The 22,923-nt window shown below is 45.0% G+C and overlaps 1 protein-coding gene across 5 annotated transcripts in view; it reads left to right on the top strand.

Moving 5' to 3' along the window:
* Ift88 (intraflagellar transport 88) overlaps window positions 1–22,923 on the top strand; it is a 95,177-nt gene that overhangs the window by 61,772 nt on the left and 10,482 nt on the right. For all 5 annotated transcript variants that reach the window (XM_021639078.2, XM_021639076.2, XM_060391119.1 and 2 more), the window contains 4 exons: window positions 270–322; window positions 1,517–1,582; window positions 8,156–8,262; window positions 19,430–19,496. In XM_021639078.2, the coding sequence (XP_021494753.1) occupies window positions 270–322; window positions 1,517–1,582; window positions 8,156–8,262; window positions 19,430–19,496 (293 nt within the window). The remainder of the gene's footprint in view (window positions 1–269; window positions 323–1,516; window positions 1,583–8,155; window positions 8,263–19,429; window positions 19,497–22,923) is intronic.

Genomic DNA, 22,923 nt, shown 5'->3' with positions numbered 1-22,923 from the left:
TTGCTAAAGGTTTTTTCATAAATAGAATAGAATAAATAGAATTCTCTTTCACTCCTTTTTTTTTTTTACTAAACTAATAGAAGTTCTAACACAAGATTAAATATTTTTTAGGTTCTAAATTTGTGAGCCTGTGTATTATTAATAAAGATTAAATAAACAAAAGGTCAGAAGTATTAAAAGGAAATAGAGGTAGAAGATTAATGAATCTGCTTCACTGTCGCACTATTTTTGTTTCATTTCTAATTTCCACTAATTTCTTTCTTTTATAGACCCACACAAGTGAAATGGCAGCTGATGATAGCTAGCTGTTTTAGAAGAAGTGGTAAATGTTTTGACTTAATTCATTCCTTATTTAGTTTGTGCCTTTTCTTTTAGATAATTACGTATATGTGTTCCAGTTGAATATTTATTAAACGTTAACTTTCTAAATAACTATACATAATTGAACCATATGTATATAAATCATAATTGCTACATACAAAAGAATTATGCTTACAAAGTGGGGGGTGTTCTGTTTTTGTTTGGGGCAAGGGCAGGGCGTTGCCCCTGGGTTTGAACTTAAGACCAAGCCTCCTACCACTGAGCACGCCCAGCCTGCTGCGTGTGTCTCGCCATGTCTTCCAGGAACTCCCCTAAAACGGTTGCTTCTCACAGTTAACCACAGAATATTTCTTTTATATTAGCTTCTATTTCCATTTCCTGCCTGGGGGATTCTTAATTCAGAGCTGGGACAGCGGGTGCTGTGTATAACAAAGTTCACCAGGTACAGAGGTCTGTGTTTCTGTCCTAATGAAGGTGCCTCTAGCTTAGAATGCCAGATTCAACTAGGAGGTCAATGTGAACTTTATAAACCCTCCCACAGACCACAAAATGCCCAGAAAAAGATAATCCTCACCCCACAGGAAGCACAGCTGAGGTTGTCAGTGTTTGCCTGTGAGTGGGAGATTTCCTATCCCTGCTAGTGTCTTCAGGGTGGCCCGGGCATCCCTCCCAAACTCAGTGCTGCCCTGAGCACCGGAGGACTCACTCCTTAGCACTGCCGTGGCTCCCGTCAGATGGACACTGTGACTGCGAGGTGCGCATTCATTTGCACAGGGCCTCCGAGCTCTGAGTGGGTCTTAAAGTTAGCCGCTGGGTTATTTCTGTCAACTATTTCCTTCTACTCTGACCTTTTTTGATTTTGTTTGTTGATTCGTTTTCTTGTTTTTGAGACCCATTCTCACGGCGTCGCCCTGGCTGGCCCGGAACTCACGGTGTACTCGGCTGCTCTGCACTCGGCAGCCATCCTCCTTCCTGGGCGCCAAGATTACAGGCAGGAGACACCCACTTTATATATGTACCCTTCTCCCAGAGACTGCTCAAGAAGATACAGACTTGCTGTGGCAAACGTGAACACCTACTGAACCATTAAAATGTGCCAGTGCTTTTGATTAGAGTAAAAATGTTTCTTAAATTTAATAAAATTTCTATAACTCTAAGTAACTAGCTACTGTTATATTTTCCTCCTTCTTTACAGGTAACTACCAAAAGGCACTAGATACTTACAAAGAGATTCACAGGAAATTTCCAGAGAATGTTGAGTGTAAGTGACCTTCTATTTTATAGCTTTGAAGGCAAGGCTACCACATTCCGTGTTTTAATAGATAAGTAAATTTGCTTTAGGGACAGTATGTGTAAATGGTGCCTTAGTTGTGGTATATATGTTTAAAAGTTATTATGTGATCAGAAAACTTGACTCCATAAGTGTGCGCTTTTATAGAATTCAATTGGTAGGTTTACTATAATAACACATTCTATTTATTATTAAACAACTCTACATCTCAAGCTTTTATGAAAAGGTTTAAGAACAAATTTTGGGGAAAGCAACGGTAGCCCTGTTGGCAGAATGCTTGCTTGGCATGAACAAAGTCCTGTTTCGAGCTCTGTACCAACTAAAACCAGAGGTGCTGACACATGACTGAAGTCCTAGTGCGGAGGAGGTAAAGGGTTAGAAGTTCAGAGTTCAAGGTCATCCTCAGTTACGTGAGTTCATATAAACAGTGGTGTTTTCTAAAGAAGGCATTTGTAGGATTTTTATTGGAGTGTGTGTGTATAATGCGTGTGCTTGTGCAGACCATCCATGTATCCTCTCTTGTCACACTGTGGATGTGAAGCCTTTCACAGTGACAACAAAAAGTATTACAGCAGGAACTACAAACTCTCGTCTAAGAAAAATAGAAAATAGCCACCTTCATTCACTGCCTATTGCCACTAAACTGTCGATTTTGTTCTGAGTTGCCTGGCAGTCAAAGAAAAGAGGAAAGTCATAATCAGTTTAGAATTTTTACCATTTTTTGTTAAGAAGCAAAAAGCAATTCCTTGAGAAGTCTTTTCATTCATGGTAAGGACAGTCATTGTGAAGTGTGGGAGGTGTGGAGAACAGCCTCGCAGCAAAGAGAACATCTTTGAAAAGTCTTTTTCGTTTTGTCCTCAAGAACAGTAAACACATGCAGCAACACGTTACAGTAAAGACATCCCTTCTGAGCCCAGAGTTTCTGATGGTGCAGCCTGATCCAAGGAGCAGGCAGAGCCTCAGCTGGCTCTTGTAAGGACCACCCCACAGAGGGCTGAGGAGAGGTGCAGGATCAAGGTGTCCCAGGTTGATCAGAGGTAGCTCACCACCTCCCAGCTGCGGTAGGCGGACCAGCGAGGAAATGGCCCCAGGGCCATCACTTGTAGAACTCTTACAAAACATAGCTGTTCCTGTAGAGACTGGTCAGGGCTGCAGTGGAGCTAGGCATCTGTTGGCCCAGTTTCTTTTTATAAACCTTTCTGTGTGGTTCTAGCCTGTCACATTAGAGACTGCTCAGGAGCCAGAGGTCCAGGCTGTGCATGAAAGCAGAACCTACCTGCCTGCCTGGCACCTGGAGTTGGTTGTTTGAGGGGGTCCCTGCAGGTATCAGACAGGGGAGTCTAATGCCAGCCCCCCTTTGTCAGTGTATTTATTTAAAACATGGTACAATTCAGGAAAAGGTTTCCAGGCAACAATCAGTCCAATCAGTCCAGTTCCAGGTGCACAATAGAGCTTAGGGAGGGAAGAGTCTGGGATGACCATTCTTGGGAATTTAGGTGATGTCTGCCTCTAAAGCACAAGGTGGGTGAGGTCGGCCACACCCAGACAGCAAAAAGGTCACCAGGTCCTTAACAAAATCTACCCCCAGCCTTCCTTGTAGGAAAACATGTATTTATTTTATCTTCCCCCACTAAGGAGAGCTCCTCCCGCCATCACGTGCTTTACAGTCCTGGTTTCCCCAGGGGTCTGTGGGCACAGGAACCTTTGTGGCCCCAGCAATTGATCCTATGTGCAGGCCGTGTAAGCAGAGTCCTCAGCCTCCACCTACTAGATATTGGTGGCACCTGAAGTCTCCAGGCTTGGTGAAATGTCCCTTAAAGGGTAGAATTGCTTTCTGATGAAAACCACTGGAGCAGTCACAGTGCCTTGGCTCAGGGCCAGCAAGGCCACATTTTTTTTTTCCTTTATAGAGTGTTTTAAGAGTTGCCTTAAAAATTAAATGAACTATTATATACATATACGAAATATCTAAGATGACTTTGGCCTGTATAATTTTCAAAACAAGTGTAATCAATTGACTACCATAACTGGAGCCTTTAGGGGGAATTTGTGGAATGTTATCTGAGGTAGAATCGTTTCTGATAATGGAAGTGCATGCACATGGTACACAGACATACATGCAGGCAAGGCATCCATACATACAAAATAAGAATCCTTGTACATTTAAAAATTGGCTTATTTTACAGACTTAGAGATGATACCCTACATTTCAGAGGCCAGCTACCAAAACTGCTTTGGGCTTTGTTTGTTTAAGTTGGGTCTCCTGTAGGTCATGCTAGGCTAGAACTTACCATGTAACTCAGGCTGGCCTTGGAACTAGTCATTTTTATTTTCTATAACTTCCCTCTACACTGCTCTTCTGAGGGAAAGCAGATGAGAAAAACAGTGGTTTATTATTCACAAAGTATAAACTACTTTCTCATTGGGAATTATTAAGTGTATACACAGGCATAATTACATAGTAATTATGACATTTCAAATTATTTTAGGCCTGCTCTTTTCTGTGTTTTACTGATCAGAAATTTATTTATGTATTTCTATACAGTTTCTTATGCGTGATCACTGTATTCTAGATACCATTCAACACTGAAGGTAGCATAGACCCTTAGCATGGTAGGTTGAATGCCCTACAAGGAAGAGAAAGTTTGTAGCAGGTGTAACACATGAAGGTAGAAGCAGGTTTGAGGTTGAGAGCACGGAGGAATGGTGCTCAGCCATCCATTCTGCGTGGCCTTTGAAGTGGAACTGGGAAGAATCAGAAAAAGCAAGTGATGAAGACATGGAGCATTATAGGCCAGGCACAGGCGACCCACAATGTGAGACCTAGAGGGCATGGGCCAAGAAGTTCCGCAACACAGGCTGCAGGGCCTCAGAGCAGGGCTTTGCAGTCTCTTCACAGAGAGGAGGCTGAGCCGCTGGAGAACTTTAAGCAGAGGAATGATTGACATATGTTTTCATAGCGTCACCAGAATAAGGTAGACTCATGGTTCTGTAACTGAGATCTGCCAGCGACACGGGTCAGCGGGTGAAGCACTTGCCACAGAAGCCTGTCAAAATGAGGTTAGTATTTGGAATCCATAAAAGGTGGAAGCAGAGAAACCACATACATGGCACGTGCGTATGTGCACACACATGCACACATGTGCACGCACACACAAACACCAATATTTTTAAGGAACACTTTGACTGTTTTCTGGAGAATAACAGAGACAGGCAATGTCTATGCCAGTTATAGTGCGTGCGTGGACTTGAGTGAGAGTAGTAGCAATGGAGACAGTGATTCTGAATGTGTTTGCAGGGTTTAGTGGCAGAATCTGTGTGAGAGTGGACATTAGATCTGGATGGCTCCACAGATCTAAGTGGAAGCATCCAGAAGGAGAGCTATTTATGTATTTACAAAACTTTTATCAACTACTCCTGTGTCCTGGAAATACAACAGTTTGTGTTATGGATTTATTTCTGCTCCTTACGACTCTCTAGTAATCATTTCACTGAAACAATATAAACGTTCAAAGTGCTATGAAAGTTCAGAGCTCGTAACTCTACCAGGACTGGGAGACAGTTGCCAGGGTAAATGATGTGGATGTGGCCCAGGAGGAAGGTTGCACAGCTTTGCCAGGCAGGGAAGAAAGACCAGGGAGAGCAGCATCAAAAAGAACAGGGATCAGGGACAGTCTATTTCAAATGTAACTGTTCTGAAAAATATAGCAGGTGGAACATGTTTTCTTACACAGAGACAAAAAAAGATGCTGTCTAAAAATCATGACCCTACAAGGACAAATGCATAATATGCTTTTTAAAAGCATAGAAAACAGTTTTACTTACCATTTAGACAAAAACTGGGGGGGGGGGGGGGGGGAGGCATAAATAGCAGCGCAGCCAACAGAAGCAAAGCTGTTTATGGCACTGACCCCAAGGAAACTCCAGGAATAGATGCACCAGGAGAGGGAGGGAGGTGCTGGCCAGAGCTGTGAGCAGAAGTGGCTGAGAGTGTGTGTCACAGGGTTCCACTTCCCACTGGAGTCTCGAAGAATGTGCTGAGGCTGCTGGACAGAACAAGAAATATGCTTAAGAGGTATTTAACAAGAACACATTTATTACAGGTTCTTTGCCTAGTTGAAATGATAGCATCTGGATTAATAGCTACATTAATCCTGTAATTTCTGTCAAAAGATAAGCAAAGTGAAGGGATATGAATATGCCTGTGTGGAACTGTTGTTTCAACATGAGTTATTCCCACTTGTGAAAAGTATCGCCATATTTGTTTGTGAAGAGCAATAAATTAGCATATATATTATGATTTCTGTAGCCAGTGTGTTGGTCACAGTTCTCAGTGAACACAGTTCTCAGTGAAAAAGGAGAGGATGCTGTTAAAATGCAACTGTGCCATCTATTTTCCCCGTTAGAGTTGTTGCTGCCCCTTTCATGCATCTGGAGAATTCAGAGAATGGGAGTATCTGGGATAAAATAAAGAGAACAGCCTGATCTGTTAAAAAAAAAAAAATTTAACAGAGGGGCTGGGGAGATGGCTCACTGCTGAGCGGAGAGTCGTTGCTCCCGAGAGCATCCACAAGGCAGCTTGGATCTGTCTGTATCCCAGGAATGTGCTGCCTTCTTCCAGCCCCCATGGGAACCAGTCATCCCTGTGATATGTAGATAAATGTGAACAGGCAAAACACTCATACTCATGAAAGAATAATAACATTTTAAAATATATTTCACAGAGTCAGAGCTGGGGAGATGAGTCAGTGAACTGATTTCTGTACGAGCATAAGAGCCTCATTTTGGATCGCCAGCATCCATGTAAAATGCCTAACGTGGTGGCACAAGCTTATAACCTCAGTGCTGCTGCGACAGACATAGGAGGATCGCTGGCGCCTGCTGGCCAGCCAGTCTGACCAAATCAACAAGCTCCAGGTCCAGTGAGAGGTGGAAAGCAATTGAGGAAGACACCCAGCACCATGGAAGCGCATGGACACCCATGCACAAGTGGATATGGACACATGCACACCTCCCAGGCACGCACTAAACACGAAAGATATTTAACAGTCAAAACGAGTAACTTTAAAGTAGGCGAAAGAGAAGCATAACTTAAGTATTTATGGAGAGGAAACGTAGGTGGAAGAGAGTTTGGGGTGGTGATGTCAGCATGGGGCAGGTGTTCTCCGGTCTTGTGATGTGGGTGAGCTATCCTGACTTCTCTAACAAAGTCAACTGTGATATGTAGAGGAGATTGTGGTAAACACTGAAAAATGTGCATCTGGAGTGAGAAACCAGCTCTAAATTATTAAGACATAGCCTGGCTGAGGTGGATAAATGGGTGAGACATGCCAGCACAGATTATAAATTAATAGGCTTCACACGACCTTCAAGTGGAGTAGAAGAAACTTATGGGCTAGAGAAAGGAGGTAAGGAGAACAGAGAAATCAGGAAAACAAGAGCAATGCCCCCAGGGCCAAGGGATGTGACGGCTGTGAAGCTTTGGGTTGGGGCAGTCACTAAGTGGCCATGCTTGCATGATACAGAGATGCTTGGATTTCATACTCAGCACTGAGAAAAAAGCTGTAGAAGTTACCAGCCAGAAGCCACTGATTTTGGAAAGTCACTGGGGAAGTAGAGGCAGAAGCAGAAGCGCAGCAGGTGTGAAATGTGAGGTGGGCGAGGAGTGGGCCACTTTGGAATGTGTAGTCTAGGGAAACTTTTCTTAAAGGATGGAAGACGCGGCCATTTGTGTAAGCACAGCTAAACATGTTGAGTGAAATGTATGTAAGTGATGAAAGAATTTTATTACTGTTTTATGCAATGAGGGATGAACACAAAAATTCCAGGAGTGGATGTATGGGGCGGATGGGAAGAGCACATAGGCAGAGGCAAAGTGTAGGAATGGTCTAGTTCCTCACCATGGTATCAGCTCCGAGGGCACACATTCACTCTCTCTCGTAATTATCTTCTTCATGTTTAATGTTGGCTTCAAGCCTGACTATAATGTGCTTGTTTCTCTAATGTGATTAAAATTGATTAAAAAGATGAATTTACCAACAGTAAAAGAACATTTACTGGTGTGTCATCGTCATCCTTATCTGTACAGTCCCCCTTATGAATATTTACGCGTGTATGTATGCATCTTTCACTGGCACCTTACTAAACGTTAGAGCTGAGTTCTCATCCAGTGATTTACCTCAGCTGTGCTCTTCCTGTGGACTGGCATGAGGGCAGGGGAGGCAGTTCTCCCAGGTGGGGATTGAAAGCTGTAATTATGTGTTTGGGGTGAGGTAGCAGGTAAGAGAAGCTCTCCCTATGTAGCCCTGGCTCCCCTGGAGCTCACTCTGTAGACCAGGCAGTCTTGACCTCACAGGGATCTGCCAGCCTCTGCCTCCCGAGTGCTGGGATAACAGTGCATGCCACCACTGCCAGCTATAATTCTATTTTAAGAGAAAATGAAATGCTGTCTACATCCAGCCTCTGCCAAAAGGGCAGGCTCACTAATGTATGGAATTGAAGCTGCTCTGTGCATCTTGAAATGTTTTGTTTTTGTTTTTTTAGGTTTGCGTTTCTTGGTTCGTCTCTGCACAGATATTGGATTAAAAGAAGTTCAAGAATATGCCACAAAACTCAAGAGGTTGGAAAAAATAAAAGAAATGAGGGAACAGGTATCTCACATGGGCTGAAAACTACTGTCTGTTAATTTTCAAAATGTCAGCCTGTTGTAGCTGAAATGGACATGGCTAGGAGCCTGCATCAGAAGGCAGAGTTGGAACCTTACTCAGCTGTAACAAAACAGTGCATTTGCTGGAAAATGAATGCTCTGGGGACTGTAGTACTAAGTGAGGCAACTCAGACAGACAGGGCCACATGTTCTCCTTCATATGTGCATCCCAGTCTGTGTGTGTGAAGGCGAGGGTGTGTGTGTGTAAGTGTAAGTGTGTGAATGAGTGTGTGTGTGAGTGTATATGTGGGGGCGGTGTCTGTGAGTCCTAAACCCTAGAAAGGAGACCAAGAGAGGGTAAAAATGGATGATGAGAAAGGATGGGGGTGGGCATAAGAACACCTGAAACATGAAAGAAGAAAGAGATGGGTTGGAGGGCACGGGGAGGGGGGGAGGGGGAACCAGGGGCAGCGGGGTGGGGGTGGGGGGGAGAGTTGAGAGGAAGGAGCATTCGCTAAAAGACTTTCTGTTCAAAGTTTGCAATGGTATCTGTACTGTGTATGCCAGCTTGCAAAACAAGAATATCTCAGGAGCCAATACAGAGCTAACTTCACTTGGCAAACTAAAATCTGAGAATGATATGTGTATAATTGCAGTCACTGGACTGGACAGAACCTTTCCATTTAAACCATTGTATTTTTACTATTGAATGAGAGTTGTTTTCCCTAGCAAATTAGGTAATGATAACATGAAAAACAATATAGAAAGCCAAGTAGAAGAGCTGGGGCTGTATCTCAAGGTAGAGTGCTTTCTTAGCAGACAAGTCCTGGGCTTGGCTCCCAGCAAGGCAAGGAAAGAAGAGGCAGAGTGGAATTTTCCGTTCTGCTCTAGACAGCAGGGCAGGTTCTAAGGGAGGAACCTTTCCTGGGGAGCTACTAATAGATAGAGTTGCTGTTTTCCAGAAGATGGAGTACTTAGAGGTTAATTTGGAAACTTGATTTTTATTGGCGAGAATTGTGTCCCGTGCAAACCTGTTGCTTGCCGTGGCATCACTGGTTCATTCCTTAGGTGTCTTTGTGTGCAGAGCATAATGCAGAGCACCATGGCAGACATTTGTAGTGTATTTCTGTGGAGATGGAATGGCAGGGTTCCCACTTTCCTCTGAGACTCGTCTCTCCTCCATTGGAGCCTAGACCATGGAGGTTGTCTGTGAGTTTTGAATATTTGCCTTCCATCATGTTCTTTTTTTTTTAAGATTTATTTATTTATTTATTTATTATTTATATAGCAGTCTGCCTGCATGTGTGCCTGCATGCCAGAAGAGGGCACTAGATCTCATTATAGATGGTTGTGAGCCACCATGTAGTTGCTGGGAATTGAACTCGGGACCTTTGGAAGAACAGCCAGTGCTCTTAACCTCTGAGCCATCTCTCCAGTCCTTTCATCTGTTCTTAAAGCTAAGATTGATATAGTAGAAATAAAGCTTTTTGCTTTGTTTGTTCTGTTCTGAGACAGGGTCTCACTATGTAGCTCTGGCTGTCCTGGAACATACTATGTAGAGCAGGCTGGCCTTGAACTCACAGAGATCCTTCCTCTGCCTCCCTAGTGTTGGGATTAAAGGCATGTGCCACTATGCCCAGCTAGAAATAAGTTTCTAAGTGAGGAATAATGTAGTGGCAATGACTCTCTTCAAAAATCCAGTTATCCTTGCTTTAGAGAAGATGTGATCCCACACATGCTTGCAAAAAGTGGCTGGTTGTCTTTGCTTCTAAGGTATGACCGATCTCTTGTAAAAATATTATAAGCAAACTAGTTTTGCTTTAAAAGTCTTTAAAACATCAAGTTGGTATTTATTTGCTAAGGTAGGCCACACCATTAATGCCTGTTGTAATGGCCAGTCCCTGAACTGTGTCTGACTGCTAATAAAATTAGACAGCTGTGACACATAATTGCTGTAAGTAGAAGCTCAAATGACAATGACTGTAATTATGTATTTAATAAGAACCCAAAAGTATGTATTTAGACAAAGCACATTTTGGGATTGAGCTCATATAGAAGCTTGGGTGCATGTGCAGAGCCAGAGTGTCCGTACTGAACCACAGAGCCTCACTTCTGAGTGCCTATAGTCTGCAGCGAGCCCAGGCATCCACAGATACGGCTGCTCATGCAGCCTCCCGCCCTGGTACCTGGTTTCCTCGACCCCTAAGGAGAGTTCCTTCCCAGCACTCAGAAGTAGCCTCTTAGCTTCGGGACACTTCCTTGCGGGCAGTTCATGAGCATCTTCATTTTGTTTTTGAGACAGGGTCTCACCATGTAACCCATCCTTACGGGTTACATGGAACTCCCTGTGCAGCTCAGGTTAGCCTCAAACTGATGACAGTCCTTTTTCCTCGGCCTGCCTGCTAGAGTTCCATGTGTGTGCCACTACAGCACTGCCACACTGGGCTTACCTTGGTGTAAGCAGAAGCTTTAGGAAATGTTGATTAGGAACTATTCCTGGCCATTCACCACTAATTAATCCCATCTTTACTTGGAACTGGGTTCAGTCAGTGTAGTGGCCATTCCTTCTTGGTTTCTGTGAGAGTTCTTTTGCTCCTGCTCCTTATCTCCCTTGGCACTTGTCTTCTCTTGCCCTCTGCTTTAGTACAGTCTCTCTATAGTAACAGGACTCTTTCTAAAATCTGACTGACATCTTTGGACTAATATCCGCAAGGACTAAAGAACTTTACCAAATTTGAATTTACTACTCAGCTTTTTATTCCTCTGCATCAAAATACTTATAAATTTATTAAGTAGCTTTTACTTGTTTCTTGTATAGAACTGGGGCTATTTCATATTCATCTGTACTTTGAAAAAAATAAAGATGTGTTTTTATGGTGAAAAAGAATGGTTTCTTCTGAGGATCGTTACTTCTGGAGGGGATTAGAACAGTATTTGGCAAGCCTTGTCGTTGTAAGGATGGGATTGATCTGGTGAAGAGATTATTTAAACATCACAGGAACAAAACATTTGACAGGGACCCTTGAGACAGGGTTTCTCTGTGTAGCCCTGGCTGTCCTGGAACTCACTCAGTAGAGCAGGCTGGCCTTGAACTCAGAGATCTGCCCGCCTCTGCCTCCTGAGCGCTGGGAATAAAGGCGCGCGCCACAGCGCGCAGCTTGCGGTTAACCCTTGTCCCTGGGTGATGCACTCAGACTCTCCCATGTTTCTTCCCCTATTACCCACACTAAGGTTCTGTGCCTCCTGAGCGCCTCTTCAGATGCTTGCTCCCTGGCCTCACTGCAACCTGTGAAGCCTGCTTCCCCAGACTTTGTCTGCATTCGCAGCTTTCCCTTAATATTCCATAGTCCACCGTTGACATGCATCAGTCTCCTTATACTTAAAGGCTTAGTCCACATCCATGAAGAATCAAGAGAACACTAAGACCTCTTCCGTTTCCTTGAAACCTACGTGGCTTCTACAGACGCTGCTCCCCGCCTCTCTTTCTTTTCTCCCCCGTGTTCTTCAGTATTTCTCCTTGCATCATATGTCAAAGAAACATTTTCTGGGTTCTCTCACTTAAATTTGGCTTGTCAACATGGGATGGAGGGGAGCAGTGTACAAGAAAGGTCAAGAAATAAGAAGGGCTGAAAGAGGAAGAATTGACAGGGGTGAAAGCCAGCTTCCCAGATGATTGGTGTGGGTCCCATTTCAGTTTGTTGTTCTCAGATTGTGAGCCTATGGGGCAGGCCTCTGGTTCCTGGCTCGTGTAAGGGAAAAAGCATTATTAGTTATGGAAGAAAATATAATAAACTTCTAAATTAAGGATGTTCTTTCTTAATGTTGAACTTAAAGCTTGTTATCTGCATTTCTTATTTAGAATCAATCTTTAGGGCTTTTTCCCTAATTAAAATTTTTTTAGAGACATCATTGTTGATTCATACATATATACATACATATAGATATGTGTGTGTGTGTGTATATATATATACACACACACACACACATTTAATTTACCTGAACATTTCCACATTGGAGTTTTCAAATGTCTTTTTAATGTTGATAATTTTTATAGCCAGTCATATTTTTAGGGTTTTGTTTGGTTGGCTGGTTTTGGTTTTTGCTGCAGTTCTTGACCCCTATAATTTTATTTGTGAGTTCTTCCTGCAAGAGAAGTTAGCCAGAGATATTCTTTGCAATTGCCATGTGACTGAAATCAAGACTACTTTAAGCACACCCAGATTTTACCTGGAACTGCTAAGAATTCAGAACTGACCCTGTCCTCAGAAGTAAAAGGAGGAAGGAGGGACCATCCGTCTTCCTTCTGCTAACATCAGGAAGGAGAGCCAAAGCATGGTGCTTAGGTGACCTGTTCCTGCGTGGCCCTAGCAGCCTACTCCATGTTTCCAGCAGCGGCTTCCCCTTTACATCAACTTAGCCAGACATTAGTTAGAACTGTGGGGCCGGGGGCTGTGGCTCAGAGCTGAAGTGCCTGCTGAGGATGTGGGACACCTGGGTGCAGCCCAGTGGATGAAAACAGCAGCTGATGTTCATCGACGGCCTTTAGAGGCCAGAGGTGGTAACTAATGGTCTCTGACCTTGTGATGCTGGAGTCGGAGTCTTCATCGACATTTCCTATGGGTGAGAAATGGACCCACAGTGCCCACAGAACTTGTTCCAAGTCGTGTGCTAGCTCGTTGTCTTTCTCTCTCCCTCCTCTTCCTTTAGCACCCCCCATCCAGTACTAACTGGGATTGGCATATTTTTTTCAAAATAAGAGTGCTGTTCTATTTTTCATATTATTTAAACAATAAATATTCTTTTAAAAATTCAGAGCTGGATCTGGGAGCTTATCCTAGCTGCTCAGCAGGAGGATGGCACATTTTTGGCCAACATGAGCAATTCAACAAGACTGTGTCTTAGTTAAAAGAGGATAAGAGCTACAGCTCAGTGGTTGAGCATTTGCCTGGTGTGTAAGCAGCCCTATTCTCGGTCCCAGTACCACAGGGCATGGGGGACTTCAGGCAGAGTACTTCATAAATAATTTTGGTTTACTGAGATGGGATCTCACAAAGTTACCCAAGTTGATCTCAAACTCACAGTCCTCCTGCCTCTGCCTCCCAAGTGCTGACACTACTTTTTATTCAAATAAATGTGTAAAGAAAAAGGTAAAAATTTTTCATAACACTTGTGAAGATCACTTGACATGTTACGCTTCCAGGCTTCCAAGTGTTTTCACAAATGTATATAAACATACATAATCCATATTTTCTCTCTTTTTTTTTTTTCAGACATGTTTTCTCTGTGTAGCCTTGGCTGTCTTTGAACTTACTCTGTAGACCAGGCTGTCCTCAAACTCAAGAGATCCACCTGCCTCAGCCTCCCCAGTGCTGGGATTAAAAATTGTGTGTGTATTCTTAAAGGGAGTGGCTTACAAAAATACTACCTTACAACTCTTAACCCCCACTTAGCCAAATAACATAGGCAACTGGCAACGCCAGCCAATTGTTGATTGCTGTCATTTTTGCTCTTTATTCCATTATATGACAGTTTTTCACTTAAACACTTAAGAACTAAGAACCATCATTGTCGTGGCCCCAGTGCCTCCTTCCACACCTACCATCACACCTGGAAGGGGTGTGACTGTGAATTTATTAACAAAGCTGCATCTCCCGTGGGGCAGCACAGCACAGCGCTCTTTAACAAGCCGCTGTTGTACTTCTGAAATGAACCTGGCTCTTGGCTGGATCTGAGGCAGACCATAGGTCAGATATGTCAGGCTACCATCGCCAGGCTGTCACTGTGGAGGCACAGGGCTCAGCTGCAGACTGCCATTTGCATCAGCTCTTCTTACAAAGATTATGCTTTTGTACCTATTGGACTTTCATAGTTTAATGCTCTTTCTCCAGAAGGCTTCTCCAACCTCTCTAAGCCTCTAACTTCACAAACTGGATCCAGTCCATCACTACCTTAATAAACTACCCATTTGACCCGTATTTTCTCACCTCAGAGGTGCCTGGGCTGCTCCCAGTCACCCTGCTGGCTGCGGCTACTGTGTTCTGTGTGGTGGCTGATGGGGACTGTCTTCCTCTGCCCAGCCCAGCAGGAGCTGCTCTGCAGCCTGGCCCTGTCTGAGTTCTTTCTGTTCTATCTTGGCTTTACCGAGGCTGCTTTACTTCTCATTCCACACTGACAGACAAAGCAAACTCCCAGCTCTGGAACCCTGAGGGCACACAAGGGTTGGCCTGGTGGGATTGCTGTTGGCATGGCTCTGTCCCTAGAGGCCTTCCTCTGCCTCTGCTGAGAAAGAATGTAGTCGCCCGAGGTGCTGTTGGTCAGACCTCTACCTGGTAGAGTGTCAGAAGTGAGCAGCTGACTAAGGCTTCAGGGTTCCTTTTCTTTGAACCTATGTGTTATCTTGGTGGTTTGTATAAAAAAATCTTTGTCATGGCTGTTAACAGTGGTTGGCCCGTAAGATCCCCTCTGGTGGGTTTTGTTGTTGTTTTTCTGAGACAGGGTCTCTCTGTTTAGCCTCGGCTGCCCTCGACTCACATTGTAGACCAGGCTGGCCTCGAACTTACAGAGATCCACCTGCCTCTGTCTCCTAGAGTGCTGGGATTACAGGCATACACCACCACGCCTGGCTTGATTTGTTGTTTTTTTAAAAATTTGTTTAATGTGTGTGTGTATGTGTGTGTGAGCTACAAGGTGATACAGGGAGAATGTGTGTGAGTTTGCATGTGTCACGGTTTGTGAAGGTCAGAGGACAACACCAAGAGTTGGTTCTTTGCTTCCACTGTGGGTTCAGGGTAGAACTCAGTGATCAGGCTCATGCAGCACATGCTTTTACCCACTGAGCCATCTGGCCATTATTTGTTGATTGAGTGCACATGGATGCTGAGCTGGGTAAACACAGGCTGTTAGAGAAAACCCTGAGCCAGCAAAGACAAGGGGGGAGCCACCAGGGACACACAGCATCTCTGAATAGAAGAGCTGGAGTCTAGCAGGTGAGGAAGGAGGCCACATGCCTAATGGGATGCTCCCACCTCTCGTTCATGCAGCAGGCAGGACCTTACCTGCCATGGGTAAAGAAGAGAGAGAAGGTCATTCTGTGGGCTTGCGCCAGGATGCTGAGTATAGTGCTGGTGCCCTGTGGTGTCCATCTGTGTGCCTGGCCATTTCCCAGTGTCCTGGGAAGGAGGTTAGTCACAGGAGCCACAGAGGCTTAGGCTTCTCCTGGGGAGTGAACTAGAAGGATGAGCCAGACAAGGGCTGACCAGGGCAGGCCAGGAGCCTACGTGGACATTAAGTCTCTGCTTAGTGGTTGTTAGTAAAACAGGGATCAGGTGGGGGAGTAGAAGATTGTAGATGAGAACAGGGACAGTATGGTGGATGAAGTAGTTGGGTGGTTACGGAAGCTCAGACTTTCTTAAGTGTCCTGTTCCAACCTAGGGCCAGCTGAGCAGGATGCACGAGCCATCTTCACATTCAGATGGCTCTGAACTTTGATATCTTGATTCGCACAGCATGGCCCTTTCTGTGTAGGATTGCTTTGGCTACTTGGGGCCTTTCGTTCTATTCCTAGTTTCTTCAAGGCTTTTATCATGAGGAGATGTGGAATATTCTCAAAGGCCGTTCTGCACCTTTTGAGGTGATCCTGCGACTTCTGTGCTTACATCTGCTTATGTGCTATGTTGCATCTGTTCTGCATCCTTGCCATGAATCCATCTCAGTTATGGTATATCATCTCCTTACTGTGTTCCTGAATCCAGTTTTCAAGTATTTTATTGAGAATTTTTATCCCTATGTTCTTCAGTGAAGTTATTTCACAATGTTTTCATTTTTTAAACTTTTTATTGGTTCTTTGTAAATTTCACATAATGGCCACCCACTAATCCCACTCATCTCCTTGTCCGTCCATATCCACCTTCCCCAAAAGAAAACAAACAGACAGACAGAATCTCGCTGTGGAAGCTGTAGTGTGTCATGGTGTGTCACAGTGTACATTTTGGCCCAAGCAGCTTTTCTTCAAATGGTCATTGCAGTGAGAGCCTTTGGTCTGGGAGACCTCTGGCTTCTACCACACTGTTAGTACTGGCTCCTCACTGGGACTGCTCAGGATATCCTGTTGTTGCCCTGTGACATGGAGGTCTTCCAGCTGTGGTTCTGAACAACCAGCCTCTTGACGTTCTTCAGCAGCTCAAAGATGGGGTAGATGCTGGAGTGGGCCTAATTAAAGCTCTGGAGCTGGGGCTGGGTGGCAGCTGAGTTGCTCAGAGATGGGGTAGATGCTGGAGTGGGCCTAATTAAAGCTCTGGAGCTGGGGCTGGGTGGCAGCTGAGTTGGTCAGCCTGACAACTCTCCTACACCACACTATCGGGGCCAGCTCTCCTGCACCCATGCTACCTGGGTCAATTAACCAGCACTGCCCAGGTGAAGGGTGAGGCCAGCCCTCCTTACCACTACAGCTGACGGTCGGTCGGACCTAGCTCTGCAAGCCCTTGGACATCAGCATGGTCTCAGGCAAGGGCCCACACCAGGGACGTCCACCTGGCCTTTGGTGGTAACAGAATCTTGGCGCTGCAGGGTGATGGACACAGACATGGCCCTTTCGACAGCATGGGCCAGGACCTCACCATGGCCTCTGGTGACATCGCCAGCTACTCACTTCAGCTGTTCCTCGCTGCCCTCGAGTCTGCAGTTTCTCCTCTCCTCATTGTGCACACACCATTCTGCTTCTCTCCCTCTTCTGTCTCTCCCCACTACTTGCTCATCTCAGTAGAGCCCAGGGCCTCTGGGTGCCTGGGGTCATCTCTGGGGTGCTCTGTGGGCTGTGTGGTGCCTGGCTGGAGGGTCCCGGGCCTGAGGGGTTGTCTCACGCATGTCCCACCTTCCCAGTGTGTTCTCAGTTTTTGTTGTGTCCTTACCCAGTTTTGGGATTGGGGCAATGCTAGATTCGTAGAACGAGTCTGGTATAGTTTCTTTCTCCTTCTGTTTTATACAGCAATTTGAGGAACAATGGCGTTAGCTCTTGTTTGAATATATGGTAGAATTTGGCAGGGAATCCATCTGCATTGTTTTTATACTTGTTATTACACCATCGGTGTCATTGCTAGGTATAAGTATGTTTAAGTTAGTTCTATCTTCTTGATTTAATTTTGGTTAGTTTTATGTGCCTAGGAATTTATCTCTAAGTTTTCTAGTCCTTTGGCATGTAAATTTTTGACATCTTTTGTAATAATCTTCTGGAGTTTTAGAATCTGTAATAACCTCACTTTTTTCATCTCATGTTATTAATGTTGCCATCTATTGTTTTGGAATTCAACTTAGTTTTGTTTTCCTAAGACCTTGAGGTACATCATTAGGTTATTTATTTCAGCATTCTTTATTTTTATTTTGGTTTCTGGAGACAGGGTTTCTCTGTGTAGCCTTGGCTGTCCTGGACTCACTTTGTAGACCAGGCCAGCCTCGAACTCACCGTGATCCATTTGTCTCTGCCTTCTGAGTGCTGGGATTAAAGGCGTGCACCATCACAGCCATTCATCTCTGTTTAATTAAAAAAAGTGTTATTGTGAGTGTAAGAGAGAGAGATGGGGGTGGCGATAGTGCACATGTGCAACTCAGACGGCCTTGTCGATTGTTCTCTGCTGCCATTAAAGTGGGATCTGGGGATTGAGGCCAGGTCGCAAGGCTTGCAGGGCAGGCGTGTTTACCCCCGAGCTATGTGTCCCATTGGCCCTCTAATGTTTAATGTGTACACTCAGAGCCATAGGCTTTCCTCCTAGAACTGCCTTAGCTGTTTTCCAAAGGTTCTGATGAGTAGAGATTTCATTTGATTCTAATAATTTTTAAATTCTCCTGATTTCTTCAGCAACCCACTAGTCACTCGAAAGAGTATCGTTCAGTCTCCAACTCCATGTGTTTTCTGTTTCCCCCTGCTGTTGACTTCTAGTTTTATTTGAAAAGGTATTATAAGGCATTGTTTTTATTTGTTTGCTGCTTCTAAGGCTTGCTTTGTAGCCTACAATATAACCTGGTTTAGAGACTATCCCATGAATTTCTGAGACGAATGTATATCCCATTTCCATTAGATAGAATATTCTGTGGGTATTTTAAGTCTATTTTATAGTGTAGTTTAACTCTGCTGGTTATTGATTTTTAGCTTGAATGATCTAGCTAAGAAAAGAAAGTTAAAATCAGTTACTATTGTTTCAGGACCTATGTGACCTTTTGGCGTTTATTTTTGTGAAATTGAGAGCTCTAACATTCAGTGCTTATATATTTACAGTTATTACATTTTCTTTATAAATTGTTGGGTTGATACAAATTATATGTGTGTATAAATAAAATATTTATGTGTTAAAGTACTTAATTAAAAAATAACTCTAAATAAAAAGTTTGACATTTAAGCAAAACACAGAAGAACCATATATTATAGAAAGAAATTTAAAGAATATCACAGCTTTCCATGAAAGTCTGGGGACCCTGTACCCATGGAAAAGGCTTTGCACGGCACACATCTGCAATCCCAACACAGAAGGGCAGAAACAGTGTAGCCAGGTCCCTGACTTCCAAGTTTAGAGACCTGTCTCAAAAATTAAGGTAAAGAGCAACTAAAAAGACATTCAGCATTGACCTCTGGCTCCATGCACATGAGCACACACACAGTCAAACTCACATTCACACAGAGTCATCACAGCCTAGACATGTTGGCCAAACCTTAGCTATATGTGAGATTTTAATAATGCTTTTATCTTAGAAGTTTAATATCAAATGTCAGGATGCCTTCTTTTTTGAACCCTCGAACGGACTGCTACAGGTTAGGGATAAGATAGGAAATAATAGTCTTTGGTACATACATGTTTTTCTCTTTTTCTACTTTTTTCCTCAAACTGTTATTATGTTTGAGTCCTGACCCTTCTCGTCAGGAAAATGCCGTTTGACTCTTTAATTGCTTGGCTGTGCAGAGGTGGTGGTGGTTGAGTGAAATGCCATTTGTGTACTCTGCAGGTTCTGGGGAGTGGCACTGTACTTTCAAAAGGATTCAGTCCTTTTCCTGTTGAATCAGCATGTAGGTGGATGAACTAATCCCGAGGGTCACGTGATGGTACAAGTTTTGAATTCACTCTTTGGCTGTGCTGTTCTGAAGGAATGTCACATAATCTTCTCTACTTGTCTTCTCTCTGCTTTAGCGCATAAAGTCGGGCAGAGACAGCAGCGGAGGCCCTCGAGGCAAGCGAGAGGGGAGTGCTGGCAGCGGTGAGTGCCTTCTGTGCGCCACAACACTGGTTTGACAGGTTTCTAGCAACACGGAAACCATCTTCAAGTGTCTTTCATATGTTTTGTGTTCTCTGTCTGCCTGCCTATTTACACAGTAAAACCTCACTTATTCTAACTTGGTATATGTGTTTGTAAATGTTACCAGATTTTAGTTCTTAGATCTATATATCTGCTTCTGCTTGTTGCTTAATCAAGTTCAGGTTGGGGAAGGGCACATGAATGAGGTTTTACTGTGTTGTAATTTTAAAGTCCCACGTAAAGAACTTAGCATGAGAAGTAGTATGGTCTGGGTGATGCTGACAGCCCAGATCTTTAGTCTGGCCTCAGTGGGCATACCCCTCAAAGAGGAGATGTGGATCAAGTCCCATCTTGATCTTAACAGCAGATTTCTGCTTGTGAGCCAGCCATAAATACTTTACATGTTTTTGAAGTTCTTGACATTTTAAAATTTCTTGATTTTGGCTCCCCAGGGCATCCTTTTTTTAATAAAGCATTATAGTAAATTTTCTACTCCTTTTTCTCAGGTACTAGTAGTGACAAGAGAAATGTGATGGTTTTAAAGAAGCTAATTGAAGAACAAGATAAATGTTAAATTAAGACCTTTGGCCTTCCCTGCATCCTCTCATCTCCACACATGGCGCAGCCCTGCCGTGACCCTGCTCTGTCTCACTAAGCAGCAGTGTTGTCTCACAGCTGCTCTCATCCAGGAGTCTGACCGTGACAAGTGGAGGTGACTAGGATGTGGTCCCTGCAGGCAAGACAGTTGACATCTAGTTAGAAAGCCACAGCTCCAATGCCACTGCCAGGGCTGCTTGGGGAGGGAATGCACGTGGGTTTTCTGATTTTCCTGTGAGTGGAAACGGCAGTTGAGATAAAGGTTCTGTCATGAATTCAGAGCTCTACTTTGATAAAGATAAGTTTAAACAGTAGCAGTTATTGGTGGCATATAGTTCTTGCCAGGCAGCATAGTTCTTTAAAAGCCAAGCCACCTTCTCCAGACACCTCCTGGCCTGTGAGCCACGGCACTTACTAGAGAGGTGAGGAGGAGCAGTGGAGAGCCTAGGTCTCAGGAGTATCAAAGGTGGCTTCCAGGAGCCATGCTCCTCCCCGTCGGCATCCATTGGCTTGATGGACGTTCCTGTCTCCTTACTGTCCCTAACTCCCAGGTACCTCCCCAACTCCTGCTTTACAGAATTCACTCACCCTTCAGTTAGACTGGACTGAAGGATCAAGGCCACCACACCTTCATTAGCTGGAGACAGCTGTAAAGCCCACAGGCCCCTCAGAGGTTCTGAGCTGAGCGGGTTGTCAATCCAGAAGTTAGTGCCGTATATGAACAGCTCCACCAAGGACAGTAAAGGCTGAACATAGCATAACCATGTCCTACACCCAGAAAGTTCACATGTGGCCACCTGAAAACCTGCCTTCATAGCTTACAGACTTTTGAACTGTAGGTGTCAAAAGTGGGATTAGCCAAGTATTGTGCAGCAAGCATTGTAGACACGTTAAAAGAAACTCCTGAGTCAGGCCAGATGGTGCCCAGATCTCAGCCTGAGGGGCCAAGGCAGAGGACCTGGAGCTCTGGGCCAACGTGGGCTACACACCAAAACCCTGTCATCCCCACCCTCCCGGGGAAGAAAGAAAGTCTAGGAGGCTCCCAGACTAAACTGATAGTGCACAACCATAAGGTCAGGGTGTGTATCCCGGGCCCTTTTGAATGACTCTCCCTTTCAGAGCAGATCCTTAGGAGAGCAGTCACTGTGGGTTAAAATTCCAGGACCACACTGCGGGAAGTGGCTTCCACCTGCAAGCCCAGCACTTGGGAGGCTGAGGCAGGAGGATCACTACAGCAAGTTTGAAGCCAGCCTATGCTAGTGAGTTCCAGACCTGCCTGGGCTACAGAGTAAGAACCTGATCCAAAAACTAAACTAAACTTAAAATAAAAAAAAAAAAAAAAAAAAAAAAAGTAGCCGCAGCCTCGTCATACTCTGCGGACAACACTTCTCTGAAAAGCTTGAGTTTTCAGAATAAAGACTAGCCTGTTCCAACGCTAACCACCCACATGAGTTTTCCAGGCTGCTTCATGTGTAAGCCCGTGAGGTCCCTCTGGAAGCCTGAGTCTCCTGGGTCTCCACTCTGAAAGCCTGCCATGGGGAGCCAGGTCTGTGAAGGATGAGCTTCTGCAGTAGTCTGGAAAGTCTGCCCAGGCTCTCAGCAGGCTACAGGACGACTGCCCAGCCCTGCTGGTGGCCCCTCCATACTGTACCTTAACTCCTCCACAGTCAGCTGAGTGAGAGAAGAGATGCCTATGTGTCCTGGGAAGCTGCCCCAGCCTCCCCACCCCACCCTCCCAGCCTCCCCACTGTTCCACTGCCAGTTTTAATCAATTTTGCTTTCTACCATCTAGCTCATTTTAGGCCAAAACAAATACTAGCACACAAGTGAGCTTTATGCTCGCAAAAAGCTGTTCTAAGGAGAGACTCAGCCCTGGTGGCACTTTCTAAGCAGGGCCTCAGGTCACTTAGCTTGCTTGGCACCAGTTTAAAGGGCTACCCCAGGACCTTCCCCGGTGCTGCGGCTTCTCAGCATCGGCCCTTTGTTCCTTAGTTTCTAACAGCTCAAGCATGTCAGTCCTGACGTCCGTACTTCTTCCTGCTGCCCAGGTGAGCACCTCTGCCAGTACCCGACCTGAGCCCAGAACGAGCAGGCTGTGGCTGCCTTCTTCTGTCTTGCCCAGGGAGGCCCTTGCCTCCACCCCAGGACATCCTCAAGCCCACGGTGGCAGCACCCTTGCTCCCAGTTAGCAGTTCCTGGAGGGAAACAGCCCCTTCTCCACACTCCTGTGGTTAACCTGTGACTCCTGGCAGTCTTTCCAGGATGGCAGTACTCGACCTCCACACGTCCATAGATCAGAAAGCCTGTTGTAAGCTAAAACATACAGGAGCCTTTAGTCCCAGCACTCAGGGGGCAGAGGCAGGTGGATCTCTGGGGTAGTCAGGGAGACCCTGTCTCAAAACAAACAAATACAGAAGGCAGGACCTCAGGCAGCACTCGAAAGGCGTGTCTGGGATTACATAGCTGTCCGCAGGGCTCGCCTCTGAGAGTTCTGGGTTTGTGTTTGCCAATCAGAAAACACTCACCTCCTCCTCCCCACAGTAGGTCTGGAATCATGGAAAGGCTGGCTAGACGGCCAAAGCCTACTCCCGGAGTCTCACTACCAAGTCTTAGGAGCTCCTGGCCCTGCTATTCCTACTGTGGCAACCCAGCCCATGCTGGAAGAACCATGGCTCCACTTTGAGTTGATACCAAAAACTAAGTGTGATATGGCTACAGGGAAGGTCATTCCTGGTCTTACCATAGCCAGTTACCAGCATGTGGCCGTGTAGTCATCCAGCCTTGGGCCTCA

The sequence above is a fragment of the Meriones unguiculatus genome, chromosome 9 (genome assembly GCF_030254825.1).
Source record: "Meriones unguiculatus strain TT.TT164.6M chromosome 9, Bangor_MerUng_6.1, whole genome shotgun sequence".
NCBI lineage: Eukaryota > Metazoa > Chordata > Mammalia > Rodentia > Muridae > Meriones > Meriones unguiculatus.
Note: the sequence above shows the minus strand (reverse complement) of the source record. Positions and strands in the feature narration are given on the sequence as shown.